Below are 16,054 nucleotides of genomic sequence, written 5' to 3'. Positions count from 1 at the left end.
CTCTCTCTCTCTCTCTCTCTCTCTCTCTCTCTCTCTCTCTCTCTCTCTCTCTCTCTCTTTTTTGGTTTGTTTTTTCGAGACACGGTTTCCCTGTATAGCCCTGGCTCTCCTGGAACTCACTCAGTAGACCAGGCTTGCCTGGAACTCACTCTGTAGACTAGGCTGGCCTCGAACTGAGAAATCCACCTGCCTCTGCCTCCCAAGTGCTGGGATTAAAGGTGTGTATGACCACTGCCCGGATTTGGAGATCTTTTCTTAAAAGACATTCTCTCCTCTCAGATGACTATATTTTGTGTCCAAGTTGACATAAGACTAGCCAGCACACCTTTTTCTTCTCTCTTCCTCTTTTTTGCTTCATTATTCATTTGCTTATTATTTTAGATAGGCTCTCCTGTAGCTTGGACTGGTATCCAAAAACTTGATACATTGACGGAAATTAGGCCACATACCTTGTCTTAGGGTTTGACTGCTGTGACGAGACAGCATGACCAGGCAACTCTTGTAAAGGTGACATTTAATTGGAACTGGCTTACATGTTCAGAGGTTTAATCCATTATCATCATGGCTGGAGCATGGCAGTGTGCAGGGAGAAGTGGGGCTAGAGGAGCCAAAAGTTCCACATCTTGATCCAAAGGAGACTGGCTTACACTGACTGGATGGAAACCTCAAAGCCTGCCTCCAACAAGCCCACACCTCCTAGGAGTGCCACTTCCCATGGACCAAGCATATTCAAACCACCACATACCTGCAATCCCAGCACTTGGGAGGCAGAGTCAGATGGATCCTCAGAAACTTAAGTCTGACATGCTCTAAATAGCCAGCCAGGGCTGTATGCCAAAGGACTTGTCTCAAAAACAAAAATATCGGGGGCTGGTGAGATGGCTCAGCAGGTAAGAACACCGACTGCTCTTCTGAAGGTCCTGAGTTCAGAAAATCCCAGCAACCACATGGTGGCTCACAACCACCCATAATGAGATCTGACGCCCTCTTCTGGTGTGCCTGAGGACAGCTACAGTGTACTTACATATAACAATAAATAAATCTTTAAAAAAAAAAACCCAAACCAAAAATATCTTAGGTACACACTTGGTGTACCTAAGTACATGCAGGTAGAACACCCATGTACATGTGTGCTGGGAGTCATAATCAAACATGGGTCCTCTGCACCCTTAATGGAGCCCGTTCCAGGCACATCACAATCAAATGGATCTTAAAAACAAGATGGGGCCGGGCAGTGGTGGCTCACACCTTTAATCCCAGCACTTGGGAGGCAGAGGCAGGCAGATTTCTGAGTTTGAGGCCAGCTTGGTCTACAGAATGAGTTCCAGGACAGCCAGGGCTATACAGAGAAACCCTATCTTGAAAACAAAAAAAAACAAAAACAAAAAAAAACCAAGATAGGCTAGAGAAATGGCTCAGTGGTTAAGAGCACTGACTGCTCTTCCAGAGGTCCTGAGTTCAATTCCCAGCAACCACATGGTGGCTCACAACCATTGTAATAGATAGGGTCCAATGCACTTTTCTGGTGTGTCTGTACTCATATACGTATGTACTCATATACATAAAGTAAATCTTTAAAACAAACACAAACAAACAAACAAAAACAAGAAAAAACCCCTGAAGGGGCCAGGTGTGTTAGTGCATATTTTTTTTTTAAAAGATTTATTTATTATACATAAGTACACTGTAGCTATCTTCAGACAGCACCAGAAGAGGGCATCAGATCTCATTTCAGGTGAACTACCATGTGGTTGCTGGGATTTGAACTCAGGACCTTCAGAAGAACAGTCAGTGCTTTTACCTGCTGAGCCATTTTTTTTTTTTTTTTTTTTTTTTTTTTTTTTTTTTTTTTTTGGTTTTTCGAGACAGGGTTTCTCTGTATATCCCTGGCTGTCCTGGAGCTCACTCTGTAGATCAGGCTGGCCTCGAACTCAGAAATCTGCCTGCCTCTGCCTCCCAAGTGCTGGGATTAAAGGCGTGCATCACCATGCCCAGCTCGTTAGTGCATGTCTTAATTCCAGCAATCAGGAGACAGAGAAGACAACTGAGTTTGAGGCCAGCCAGGACTGCATACAGAGTCCTTTTCTCAAACAAAAGAGTGGATAGCCAGAGTCAGTTGCTGTTTTGTTTGGGAGGAAGGAAGAAGCAAAGTCTTAGAGTAGGGTTTAAGGTTTTAGTGAGGTTTTAAGAGGGGAGGGACTTTGTGCATACAAAGGCAGGTCCACCCTCAGTCTGACCTGATCTTTATGTTGGCATTTTAGATGGAAGCCAAGATGGAGGCTACTCCCATGTTCCTGAATCTCCCTCTGCGGCTCCTAGTCCTAGGTCAGCTACCAGCATAGGAGGCATTAGCTGCTTCTGCAAACGCCCTTTGGTAGTCAGGCCTTCCTTTTGTGAGCATCCTTTTGTTAAATCTTCCCCTTCCCGTGAGAGTGACCACTGGTCTACTTATGTTTCTTCCTCATTGTTTTATGGGAGTGGCTTAAGTACAGGAGATTCTACTCCCGGTTCAAGAGACTATTAATCTGCGAGACCCGGCGAGGGCCTTGCTAGTGACCTACGAAGGAGCCGTTTCCTGTATCCACAGGTAATTTGGTTTGTTTTGATATTTTCGAGACGAGGTCTCACAGTGTAGCCCTGATGGCTTGATGCTTGCTGTGTGTTTTAGGTTGGGCTCAGACTCCTGGTAATCCTTCTTTCTCTCTCAGCCTCTGGATTGCTGGGATTAAACAGGTGCCATCGTTGTTGTTTGGGTTTTGATCAGGTCTCACTCTTTTTTGAATTTTTAAAAAGTTTTCTGTTGTTGTTGTTTGGTTTTTGAGACAGAGTTTCACTGTAGCCCTGGCTGTGCTGGAGGTTGCTCTGTAGACCAAGCTGGCCTTGAACTCCTAGAGGTCCAATTGCCTCTGCCTTTCCAGTGCTGGGGTTAAAGGGATGTGCCATATGCCACCATCACATCTGGGGGGGAGAGGAGATTTAAACCAGTGTTTTTCATTATTTTACATGCGTGCATGTATGCATGCATGTCCTTCACATGCATGCAATGCCGTACAGGCCATTAGAAGGCATCAGATCCCTTGAACTAGAGTTACAGATAGTTGTGTGCTTCTATATGGGTGCTAGGAATTAAACCCAGGTCTTCTACAAGAGTACTAAATGCTTTCAAGTGCTGAGCCATTTCTCCTGCCCATTTCTTCTGCCCACTATATATGAATATGTGTATGTGTATATTTACACACACACACACACACACACACACATGTTGTTTGGGTTTTTTTTTTTTGAATTTTTAAAAGGTTTTTTGTTGTTTTGTTTTTGAGATAGGGTTTCTCTGTGTAGCCCTGGCTATGCTGGAAGTTGCTTTATAAACCAGGCTGGCATTGAACTCCTAGAGATCCAAATACACACACACACACACACACACACACACACACACACACACACACACATACACACACACTTCAGGAGCCATCATAGGACAAGCTAATAACTAGCAGGTAATCTTTCAGAGATGGTCTGCCTCAGATTAAAATAATCCATGACAGATTTGCTCCCATAGGCAAGGCCCAGAAGAAAATCATTTTTGGAAAGATAACTGCTATTGATATGCTTTTCCTGTTATTATCACATATATAACAATCACTAGATAGTAGCCCGCCATTTTGAGCAGATCTCTGCAGAACAACTAAGATATACTGTCCTGTAGTGATGTCTCAGGTGCTCACAGCCCTCAGTTAGCTCTTTGGGTACCTTGGCCAGGTTTAAGGTGTAGTACCATGCCACAAAAGTGGGTTGAACTTCATGATGCTGGTTCAAACCTTGATGTTTTGCAAGGGCATTTGAAAGCCATATGTACCTATGGTATGGTATATGTAAGTTCAGGAGATTGTAGGTGAGCCATTTTATGTTGTCGTACTGGAGCTTGAGAGTAAAATTAAACTTTTGAAAAATATGTGTATGTGTGTGAGCCTTTGGGAGTATATGTGTACCACATTTGCACTTGAGCCTGTGGAGGCTAGAAAAAGACCGTCCTGAACCTACGTGTGGGTGTTAGGAACTGAACTCAGGTCCTCTGAAAGAGCAGAAGTGCTCTTAGTCACTATCAAGGGCATGCACATGGGAGGAATCCTGAGGACAATCGTCCCACAGTACCTGCAGTGAAAAGGGGTTGGAATTTGTCCCGGGACTCCAAACCAAAACCCAAGGTTCCATGAAGTCTCTTATAAAATGGGACTTGACGAGTGAGCACCTGCATTCTGTAGTGTGCAGGTTTAAGACTTGTACAGACGGAGCATTCCTCTCTAGTACTTACTGGAGTGGATCTGTTACCAGTTATTCAAAGTGATGGCTGAAAACTAGTTTGCAGAAAATACGATTCGGATCCTTTGCAGGGACCATTGTGATTTACGTGCATATGTTTTGTCAATTCAAGTTCCCAAGTTCATTGCTTGTCCAGATTTGCTTTCTAGTGCTGTGATAAAGACTAAAAGCAATTTGGAGAGGAAAAAAAATGTATCTCACCTTTCAGCTTATAGTCCTTCATAGAAGGAAAACCTAGAGGCAGGAAGTGAAGCAGCGGTAAGGGAAGAACACGGCTCACTAGTGTGATCCCATGGATTGCTCTGCCTTCCTCCCCCCAACCCCCTCTCTTCAGACAGGGTTTCTCTGTATAACCCTGGCTGTCCTGGAACTTGATTCATAGACCAGGCTGGCCTTGTTGGAACTCAGAGCTCTATCTACCTCTGCCTCCTAAGTGCTAGGATTAAAGGCAATGCCATTACTGCCTAGCTTCAGCTTCCTTTCTTATACTACCAGGACCACCCATCCAGGATGCCACTGTTGATAGTTGGCTAGACCCTCCCACATCAATCATTAATCAAGAAAATGGCTTGCTTACAGGCCAATTTAATTGACACATTTTATCAATTGAAGTAAATCTCTGTAAAAGGAAGTAGCACACTGCTTTTTTTTTTTTTTTACTTTGTTTTTTTTAAATTAAAGATAATTACTGGGCTGGAGAGATGGCTCAGTGGTTAAGAGCACTGACTGCTCTTCCAGAGGTCCTGAGTTCAATTCCCAGCAACCACATGGTGGCGCACAACCATCTGTAATGGGGATCCGATGCCCTCTTCTGGTATGTCTGCAGACAGCGACAGTGTACTCACATACATGAAATAAGGAAATAAATCTTTAAAATATATATATATAATTACTGATTATGTACCTCAAGGCTGCCTTGCTGGGCAGCCTGAAACGTATTATGTAGATCAGGCTGGCCTGGAACTTTCAGTGATTTCCCTAGCCTTTGCCTGCCAAGTACTATTAATTCATACTCTAGAGACTTTCAACATTTGATTACCCCTGACTTTGGTACATGACCCAAATTTATATATATTTTAAGTAGAGAGTGTGGCTGCACACATGTGAGTTTGTGAGTTTTAGGTCTGTATAGAGCTTCAGGTTATCCAGGGATACATAGTGAGAACTTTTCTCAAAAAACAAAAACAAAAACAATTTTAAAAAATTTTTTTTGTCTACATGTATATGTGTGCCAGAAGAGGTCCGAAGAGGGCTTCGGATTCCCTGGAGCTGGAGTTACAGGACATTATCAATAGTGGGAATGGAACTCAGGTTTCTGGAGAGGACAGCAAGAGCTCTTAATGGCCCAGCCAATTCCCAAGTCTCCTAAGTTATATTTTTTCCAAGAATTAACCCGAGCAGTGGTGGCGCACACCTTGCATGCCAACACTTGGGAGGCAGAGGCAGGCAGATTTCTGAGTTCGAGGCCAGCCTGGTCTACAGAGTGAGTTCCAGGGCAGCCAGGGCTACACAGAGAAACCCCGTCTCGAAAAAAACAAACAAACAAAGAAAAAATTACATAAAAGAGTCTATTATACAGCCTTTTTTTCTTTCTGCCTCATTTTCCCGGGTGTCTTGAATACATACACTCCAGGAGAGGTAGAAATAGGTTATCTACAGACTTGCAGAAACATTTACCTCACAGCACCTCTGGCTTCACTCCAGTGTTAACTAACATCTCGATGGAGCTGCTACTTGAGTGAGCCTCCTGTCACAAGGCTTGGTGACCACTACCAGAAAGGGACTGGAATCCTAACACAGTCTATATTGTGGGTAGAAATTGTGCATCGAAACACTTACGATGTATGAATCGCTGCGTCTGGTAATCTAGCAAGGCAAACCAGCCTTGGCTATATAATGAGTTGCTTCTAAATACAACCAAACCAAACAAAAAATATCGGTCGTGAAGGTGAGTGGAAGTTGGGGAAGTGGGTGGCTAGAGAGGTAATGTCATGAGAAACTAAAGTCTGATGCTCACGGGGCCAGAACTTCCTCCTAACGTCCATAGAAATTCCGAGTATAGCTAATGTCAAACCATAGTTGCCCGGAAACGATGATCCTTTTACCTACTCCAGGGCTGCCAGAATGTCTTCTCATGCTGTACATCAGAGTATAAACAGTTGAAGTGAGTAGACGTCTGGTCGGAAAAAAAAAAAGTTAAAAATATCTCAACTAAGGGCCTGATAGATGGCTCAGTGGGTAAAAAGCGCTTACTGCCAAGCCTGACAAGTGTTTGATCCTCGAAACCCACGTGGTGGAAGGAGATAACTGATCCCGAAAAATTGTCCTCTGACCTCTACACACGAGCCGCGGAACACACACAAAAGATATGCAAGGAAATCTAAAAATATATATCGAGAGCCGGGCAGTGGTGGCGCACGCCTTTAATCCCAGCACTTGGGAGGCAGAGGCAGGTGGATTTCTGAGTTGGAGGCCAGCCTGGTCTACAGAGTGAGTTCCAGGACAGCCAGGGCCACACAGAGAAACCCTGTCTCGAAAAACAAAAACATAAACAAAATCTCACTCACTCTCTCTCTATGTGTGTATATGTATATAATCGAATAAAGATGCTGGTAGGCTAACGCAGGAAACACATGTACGTCTACATCATTCCTTCAGAAGCGAACGCTCCGTACTTTCTCCCCAGCGGGTCTCAACCTAGGACCGCGAGGAAGCAATTCCTACGACCACGCATTGGTCCGAAGCCTGGGAGCCTCCCCCGACGACCGCAGGCCGACCCCTACCGGAAGTGACGCGCTGCGCAGAACACTTCCGGAGCTGCGGGGACGGCTCAGCCGGAGGAAGCTGCGCGGGCCTGACCCGCGTCCGCCGGCCGCCTCCGCTGCCGCTACGCCTCAGTCAGACTCTCTTGGCCCGGCTTGACCTGGTCTGGCTGGCCTGGGCTCTGCGGCCGCGGGGTCGCGGCTCCCGGTAAGTGCGCGGCGCGAGTCGAGGCCTTGTTTACTCTTGACTGGCCGCCGGCGGGGGGGGGCCCGCGCGCGGTCGGGGCTCCGCCTTCGCCGCCGCCGCGGCCGCCGCCTGCGAGGCTGGGGCGTCCCAGGTTCCGACGTTCCCCGCCGACTGGCAGACACTCCCGGGGGCGACAGCCGGCGCCGGAGGGCGCCCGGTGCCTCTCCTGGGTTTGTCTTCCTCGTGGCCTCTTTAGCTCACCCGGAGGTCGCGGGCCAGCGCCTCTGGCCGGCAGGCGCCGGTGCACTGGGGCCTGCCCTTCTGGGCGCTCCTGGAACACGCACCACCTCGGAGCTCCTGATTTAGGTCGTGCCTGGGAGCTTTTGCAGCGCCGCCTGCCCTGTTTGTTAACGCCCGTCCTGGGAAAGGTCCTCCCCTGCGCGTGGGTTCCGTGTCCGCGCGGATCTCCCGAAGACCAGGGGCGCTTCGGAGAGACGTGCGGGCACGCCCGACGCCCCTGGTCTAGCCTGCAGAGAGGCGGCCGTGTTCTCGGACGAGCTCGCCTTTAGTTCTGTTTGTTCCTCTGTCTCGTAGAACTTTCCGTCGCGACGAACACGTTCTAGACCTTTGCTGTTCAGTAGGGTAGCCATTAAGCCACACATGGCCATTTTAGTGTTGACGTGTAGTTAGTGTGTCTGAGAAGCTAAACTTTACTTTTTAAAGTAAACCAACTTTAAGTAGCTCCGTGTAATGGATGGCTGCGTGCCATCATTAGGACAGATGCGGTGTCGAGTTTGTTGTTTTTAGACACTGTCTCTACATAGTCGTGGCAGTCCAGGAACTCACTATGTAGACTAGGCTAAACTCGAACTCACCCTGCTTCTGCCTCTCAAGTGCTTGGCATTACCACGCCCCGGACGCTGCTGAGTTTTTAAACAAGTTGCTGATTTCGTATTTTTCAGCCAAGAAGTTTTCTTCGAAAAATGTAGTTAATAAATGACCACTGAGGGCCAAGTGTTACAACTGGAGTTAAACATCTGTTAGACTAGCCAAATTTTTTGTTCCCGTCAACTTCAAACTAAGAGATCTTTATCCTTTTGTATGAAGCCATGTCTTGAAAGCCAGCTCAAAATGAGTGGCAGGTTTTTTTGAAGATGACTTTGACTCTTGGAAAAAGTACCAATTTTGTACCATTCCTCTCTGAGATACAGTCATATTTAACATCTTGAATACTTTCTAACATTAAGAAAATAGCACATTGGCCCTTTGAACAAAGTCAGGACTCAGTCTTCTTGTGTGCTTGTATTTTGAGACAGTGTCTTGCTGTGTAGCCCAGGCTAGTCTCCCACTTTTGATCTTCCTGCTGAAACTCCTACACTGGGGATCCCAGAATGTGCCACCAAACTCAGCAAGGCTAGCATTCCTTCAGGAATCTACTTAACAGAGTCTAATGGTTTCACTCACCTTTAGTCTCAGCATTCAGGAGGCTGCAATCTCTGAGTTTGAGGACAGATAGCCTGGTCTTCATAGTGAGACCTTGTATCAAAAATATGTGTGTGCTTTTAAAATTTTTATTTTAAAACAGCTTTATTTAGATCTGAATCTAGAACACCAGGAAGTATATGGAAGAGTCAATTCTATTAGAGACCCTGGATTGCCATCTCCTTAAATATTTGGCTGGTGAAAAAGCTGTGAGCCTTGTTCTGGACAGGTCCTAAGGAGAAATCAGAATTTGAAAGGGTGTGCTCTTTTGTTAGTCAGATTTCTGTAGCTTTGAATCTGGTCCCCAGAGTGAGAGTGATGACTAGAATCTCCTTAGAATGGAGTTCTCATGCTGCCTCTGCCAGTTGGCTTTGTGTGATCCTAGGCAAGGTACTTAGCCATTATACATCCCAGCTTCATCTGTAAGCCTCTATTTGAGACAGCATCTAACCGTGCAGCTCACTGAATTTACCAGTCAGTCTTTGGCTTCCCAAATTCTGGAATGAAAGGTGTAGGTTTGCACCACCTCACCTCACCTAGCCGTTGGAAGCCCATCCGCCCTTCCCTTTTTTTTCTTTCCCCTCTGTAGTCCTGGCTGTTCTGGAACTAGCTCTGTAGATTAGGCTGGCTTCAAACTCAAATCTACTTGCTTCTGCCTCCCTAGTGCACCACCATGTCTGGCTATTCCATTATTTGGGAAATAATTTTCCATGCTATTTGTGTGGACTTTGATTTTTAGTTAATTTGTATTTTCCTATCTATAATTGAAGTATTCTTCGACAGTTATAAGTTCTGGTTGCCCAAGAAATCCTACAGAAAGGAGCAATAGACATTAAAAAAATGTAGTATTTTACAAGTCTTGGATAGTAGGATCCATGTGTCTAGAAAAACCAGGTGGCCTTTGTAATATGGGGTGACTGGGCATGGTAGCATGTTTACCACTCTAGAGGCCTGGGACCTGATAAATGAGGGAGACAAAAGTCTGACTAAATAGCCAACTTTATTCAGAGCATTTATACTCTGAATATTTTATACTCTGAGGGTTAAGAGAAACCAAATAAGTAAAGTTCTCATGAGTTCGAACTTGGTAAGATCACAAGGACCCCCCAAATGTGGATAGTTTACACATTTAATTGAGTAACAACAAACAATAATGAATAAACTGTTAAGAAGCTACACTTGGGAGAAGCAGGAGAACACATTCCAAGAACAATTCCGTGTTGTGAAGAAACTGAGGTCATAAGAATCTATTTTCTAGGAGTTTTCCTACAAGCACTCAGAATTCCCACACAGTTTCATTCATGGACCATGTTCCAGGAGTAGCTTATGTTCATGGTCACAGAGTAAAGTTGGAGATGGATATTACTATTGCCTAATTAGGTGCATTTTTATTGTAAAGTTGAGGCATTTTGATGACCTTGATAATTCCTTCCACCTCACAAGTTCTAGGATCACAGGCATGTGCCACCATGTAAACCTAGGCACTGAAGTGTGTAATTCCAGTATTTCTACTCAACTGTGGGAGGTGGAGACAGACTCTGGCAGGTCTTAGGCCACCTAGCCTGGTTTATGCATTGGTAATACAAACCCTACCTCAAACAAGGTGAGTTTTAGGCTTGCTTAGTCAACATAATAAGACCTTGTCCCAAAAAGTAACACAGGGTTGGGCATGTGGTGCATATTTTTAATCCCTGAACTCAAGAGGCAGAGGCAGTCTGATTTCTGTGAGTTCAAGGCCAGCTTGGTCTAACACATTTCCAGGTCAGCCAGAGCTACTTAGAGAGTATGGGTCTGGGTTGGCGGGTAGAAGGTTGAGGGATAAAGTGCTTACCTAGTTAGCTCTGTGTGAGATGCTGGGTTCAGTCTTCCTCTGCTAGATAAGTAATACGAGTTTGCAAACTGGGTGTAGTGACACATACCTATAGATCTAGGATATATATCAAGATCCTATCACCAAAAAAAAAGTGGTCTTGTGGGACAGCACAGAAGATAAAAGCACTTGCTGCCAATCTTGAAGACCGTCTTTATTACGTACTTGTTTGTTTGTTTTAGATTTGTCAGACACACCAGAAGAGGGCATTAGTCCCATTACAGATGGTTGTGAGCCACCATGTGGTTGCTGGGAATTGAACTCAGGACTTCTGGAAAAGCAGTCAGTGCTCTTAACCATTGAGCCATCTCTCTAGCCTAAAGACCTTCTTTAAATCCCTGGAACTCAAATAGTTGGAGAGAACAACCTTATACCAACTGTTGTCTGACTTCCACTCAAGGTGGCCTTTACCCACACATAAACACTTAAACACATAAATGAAAGAAACAAAACAGCTGGGCATGGCAGCACACGTTCGTTAATCTCAAGCTTGAGAAGCCAAGGCAGGTGGGTCTCTGAATTCAAGGTAAGCTTGGTCTGTAGAGTTGCAAGACCGTCATGTGGTGAAACCCTGTCTTAAAAGAAACAAAAACAGGGCTGGTGAGATGGCTCAGCGGGGAAGAGCACCGACTGCTCTTTGGAAGGTCATGAGTTCAAATCCCAGCAACCACATGGTGGCTCACAACCACCCATAATGAGATCTGACGCCCTCATCTGGTGCGTCTGAAGACAGCTACAGTGTACTTACATATAATAAATAAATAAATCTTAAAAAAAAAAAAAAGAAACAAAAACAATAAACATGAAGAGTAGGGTATTAGTTCTAAAAATATGAATATTGTCTTTTTTCATTTCAGATGGAAATCCTATGACGCAGACAGTTTGGGTGATATCTGCAGGGCAGATCTTTAAACATTACAGGTGATTTAAACAGTTCTTTAATTTTGTAATGTTGGAATTAGTTTCAGGCTTGGAGGCAATATTTGACCTGTGGGTTTCCGGCTCTTAATGGAAGGATTTCCTTTGATAAGCATAGTCTTCGGATGGATGGAGAAGGGTTCTAAAAGAAACTAGAATTGAGATAGGCAACTGGGGCAGGTAGTGCATGTCTTTAATTTTTTTTTTAAAGATTTATTTATTTATTATACATAAATACACTGTAGCTGTCTTCAGACACACCAGAAGAGGATATCAAATCTCATTACAGATGGTTGTGAGCCACCATGTGGTTGCTGGGATTTAAACTCAGGACCTCTGGAAGAGCAGTCAGTGCTCTTAATCGCTGAGCCATCTCTCCAGCCCCACGTCTTTAATTTCGGGACTCAGAGGCAGAGGTAGGAGAGTTCTAGGACAGCCAGAGTTACTCCGAAAACCCCTGTTTGGGGGTGGGGGTGGGGGTGAATTGAGATAGACTGTAGTGGGAGCAGGGCTAGGGCTTTGTTATTTTGATTGTTGAATGATTTCTACTTTAATTGTTCATAGAGAGATAGTAATACTTTTTTCCTTTCTCTTAGAAGACAATAAATGCTAATGCATTTGAGAAAACAATAAAAGTTAGGGGTAGGGGAAAAAGCAACTGCTTTCCTGATCTGCAACTTGGCTGGATGTTAAGATGTCCGTGGACATGAACAGCCAAGGGTCTGACAGCAATGAAGAGGACTATGACCCAAACTGTGAGGAAGAAGAGGAAGAGGAAGAGGACCCTGGGGACATAGAGGACTACTATGTGGGAGTAGCCAGTGATGTGGAGCAGCAGGGGGCTGATGCTTTTGATCCCGAAGAGTATCAATTCACTTGCTTGACCTATAAGGAGTCTGAAGGTGCCCTCCATGAACATATGACCAGCTTAGCCTCTGTCTTAAAGGTGAGTAGTGCTGCCAGCTCAATTGTAATCTCCCGGGTGAAACTGAAGGATGGTCTGTTGCTAATCAATCACTCTTACATACTGATTGAATGGTCTTAGAGCTTGAAACCCAAACCTACAACCTTAGTAAAAGAATCCAGGCCCCCTGTTTTGCCGTGACCAATGCCTTCCGGTTGAGAACTCAACTGATTTCAAGTGTACTGGTAGTTATCTGTTTTGAGAGTTTTCATAATAAAAACAGTTCTCAGAGCTTATCATTGGGCATATCAGTATAAAACTTTTAAAAAGTGACTCTACTCAGTTTTTCCAAAAGAGTTGTTGGGTGCTTTGTCTCGTTTACCACGTAGACCAGCATCCTTTTTGAGTCTCACATCTCAGGCCGGTTATTGCCTTTTTGGATGCCTAAATGCTTTTAAATGCTTAGATGTTTTTACAGTATGCTTTCTTTGCAAGATGTTCACCAAAATGTGAAAATGAGAGCTTTTATCTTCTTTACTGTTTTGTTGACTTTGCTTCATGAATTTCCTCGTGGGTTTTGCTGGATTGCACTGAGGGTCAGTGGGGCTCAGCAGGTAGAAGCCCTGGCCTTGTACACAGCCTGACCACCTTAGGCTACTCTCTGGAGTGCAGAGAAAGGTGGAAGGGAAGTTGTCTTCTGATTTTGAGTGTATTGTGTTGCACATGCTCCTCTACCCCAAATAATGCCAACTGAAAGTTAGAAGGAATGATAGGCTAGGCATGATGACGCATCTGTAATCCCAGCACTGTGGAGGTGCCAGTGGAAAGATCACAGTAAATTCAGGGCCCCAGGCTTACAGTGAGTTCAAAGCTGGCTGACAAGACTGTCTCAGAAAATAACCAACTAACCAAAGAAAACAAGACATGCCAACCAAATTTTCTTATAGTTATTTAAATGGGAATACCCATATGTATCATGTATGAATTTCTAGAAAGGATTGTTGTATATAATGTCTGATATCCAGCATAAAAAGCCTGTGGGCCTGTGCATGGTCCTACAGGCCTTTAACCCCAGCACTTGGCGGGTAGAGGCAGAATCAGCTCAGTATCACACTAAACTACATAATTTGTCTGAAGCCAGCATGGGATATATACAGTCCTGACCAACATCCTGGTCCTCCTCAGAAATCCTGCAAAGCTGGGTATAGTGTACACACTTGAAGCAGGTGGATCTCTGAGTTCAAGGCCAACCAAGGTTACAAAGTGAGACCCTGCCGCAAAAATAAATAAATAAATAAATAAATAAATAAATAAATAAAATAAAATAAAATCCCATCAAACCCCACAAACTTGTATTGTTTGGCCACAAGTGTGGTCTCAACCAATGCCCTAGGGCCTCTCAGGGAGAGTCACTCAGTGAAAAGCACAAGCAATAATCCAGCATACTAAAGAACCCTGAGGACAGGAAAGGGTAATAAAGTCAGAGGGCTTTACAGGTGCTGACCATATGTCACCTTCACGAGGAAAATAGCAAAACGTTAAGTTATATGTAACAAACATTGTGTTATAGTTTACATATGTGCATTTTGTGTGTGTTATAAAATGTTAAAAACAAAACACAGAAAGGATTGGTGTTTGAGCCATTTACCAGGCTTAGAGGGACAGAAAAGTCGGCACAGTTCGAAAGGGACTTAGAAGTCCTTTGCTTAAATGGGAGCTTCCTAACCTTGGTCAAAGAAACTATGCAGTATCGATCCACAAATCTGACATTTCCTTTCTAATTGCTTTTTTACCTTTTTCTTTTGTTTTTTGTTTTTGTTTTGTTTTGTTTTGTTTTTTTCAAGACAGTTTCTCTGTGTAGCCCTAGATGTCCTGGAACTTGCTCTGTAAATCAGGCTAGCTTCAAACTCACAGACATCCTCCTGCCTTTGTCTCCCAAGGGCTAAATTAAAGGCATGTGCCATTACCACCAGGGTTATTTTCTAATCTTTTAAAGATGACTTATCATTTTTTAAGTTGTGTATGTGTGTATGTGTTTGTGGGGATATGTTCATGTGACTGCAAGTGGCTGAGGCCAGAGAGGTGTTGGAGCTGGAGTTACAGGTGGTTGTTAGTCCAATATGGGTCCTGGGAACTGAACTTGGATCCTCTGCAAGAACACTAAAAGCTCTCAGCCACCCACCGAGCAACTCTCCAGCTCTTAACATCCTCCCTTCCCTCTTTTTTCCCCTTTTCTTTTTTGTTTTCTTTTTTTTATAGTTTCATTTTTGTTTTTTTTTTGAAATGGGGTTTCTGTGGAATTTGATATGTAAACTAGGCTGGCCTTGAACTCCCTAAAAGCACCCCTGGATTTGGGAGGGGGGTTGCTTGTTTGTTTGTTTTGTTTTTGTTTTGAGACAGAGTTGCTGTGAAGTTCATCCAGGCTTTGCCCGCCAAATCTTCCTAAGTTAGTCTCTTGAGTTGGAGATTGCAGGTATTTTCTACTACTCCAGCTTCCCTTCCTCCCCCCAACCCCCACCCCTTATGTATGTGTGTGTTTCTTCTGGATGATGTATTTCAGCCTTCTGACAGCTTTATGTTTGATCCTTTTGAGCATTTTGGCATCATCTCTCAAACTTTGGATTGTCAGGTTCTGGCCATCTTTGCTGTTAGAGTATTACATTCACAGTAGATACTAGATAATTTCTTGAATACTTGTGGGTTTTCTGGATTGTTGAGCGGTTGCTGCTGCTTTTGGTGGGAGTTGGATTTTCTAGTCTTTGCTGTGTAGCCTCCTAAATTGTCAGGAAAGGAACTGATCTGTCTTCATGACCAAGAAAAGAAAGAAAAGTCAGGAATGAAGTTGAGAATTAAGAGTTGGAGAGTTGAAACAGACTATAAAGGTTAAGAAGGAAAGGAGAGGAGAGAATGACCCACAACACAGCTGTTGGGAGCATGTTCCGCTGTTCTCTTCTGAAGTTCACTAAGGAGCATGTTAGCATCTTTTTTTTCTTCTTGGTTCTAGGCAACAGAAATTGAGGCTTAGTTCTCATACCTGTAGAGGACCTGTTTCAAGTAGTTCTAGCAGGGCTGGAGAGATGGCTCATGAGTTAAGAGCTCTGGCTGCTCTTCCCAGAGGATCTGGGTTCAATATTCAACACCCAAATGGTAGATCACATCTGTAATTCCAGTTTCAAGGGATCCAATAATGTCACATAGACATACATGTTGGTAAAATACCAATGCACATAAAATAAAAATTAATAAATTGCTGTGATGGCCTATGCTATTAATCCCAGAACTCAGAAGACAGAGAAGGGATTTCTGTGAGTTCATGAGGCCAGCCTGGTCTACAGAGTGAGTTTCAGGACAACAAAAGCTACTTTTGTCTTTTTTTTTTTTTCTTTTTGGTTTTTCGAGACAGGGTTTCTCTGTATAACCCTGGCTGTCTTGGAACTCACTCTGTAGACTAGGCTGGCCTCGAACTCAGAAATCCACCTGCCCCTGCCTCCCAGGTGCTGGGATTAAAGGCGTGCGCCACCACCACCTGGCACTACTTCTGTCTTGAAACAAATTAATAAATCACAAAGAATCACGTGCTTAGTTCAAGGCCAGCTTGGTCTACAGAGTGA

At 44.2% G+C, this 16,054-nt stretch overlaps 1 protein-coding gene and 1 long non-coding RNA gene across 9 annotated transcripts in view; one reads left to right on the top strand and one right to left on the bottom strand.

The window, feature by feature from the left end:
• Positions 1-2,849: 2,849 nt before the first annotated feature.
• Positions 2,850-7,147, bottom strand: LOC116072042. Of its 2 annotated transcripts, XR_004111292.1 has the most exons (3): positions 6,888-7,147; positions 6,426-6,496; positions 2,850-2,958 (listed from the first exon to the last, which is right to left on the bottom strand). It is a non-coding gene; the product is annotated as an uncharacterized LOC116072042 (long non-coding RNA). The 2 variants fall into 2 exon arrangements; XR_004111291.1 differs by lacking the exon at positions 2,850-2,958 and having other exon boundaries at positions 5,875-6,496.
• Positions 7,107-16,054, top strand: part of Arih2 (ariadne RBR E3 ubiquitin protein ligase 2) — a 53,561-nt gene continuing 44,613 nt past the window's right edge. For 3 of the 7 annotated variants that reach the window (XR_004111290.1, XM_031343246.1, XM_031343251.1), the window contains exons 1-3: positions 7,107-7,290; positions 11,479-11,542; positions 12,136-12,485. Coding sequence is in view for 5 of the 7 variants with exons in the window: in XM_031343246.1 (XP_031199106.1) it covers positions 12,234-12,485 (252 nt within the window). In the remaining 2 variants the exon portion in view is untranslated. Of the gene's footprint in view, positions 7,291-7,345; positions 7,636-9,765; positions 10,355-11,478; positions 11,543-12,135; positions 12,486-16,054 lie in introns of those variants that run through there. The other 4 variants (XM_031343247.1, XM_031343250.1, XM_031343249.1 and 1 more) reach the window with 4 other exon arrangements.

Source organism: Mastomys coucha, unplaced genomic scaffold (genome assembly GCF_008632895.1).
Source record: "Mastomys coucha isolate ucsf_1 unplaced genomic scaffold, UCSF_Mcou_1 pScaffold23, whole genome shotgun sequence".
NCBI classification, from domain to species: Eukaryota; Metazoa; Chordata; class Mammalia; order Rodentia; family Muridae; genus Mastomys; species Mastomys coucha.
Note: the sequence above shows the minus strand (reverse complement) of the source record. Positions and strands in the feature narration are given on the sequence as shown.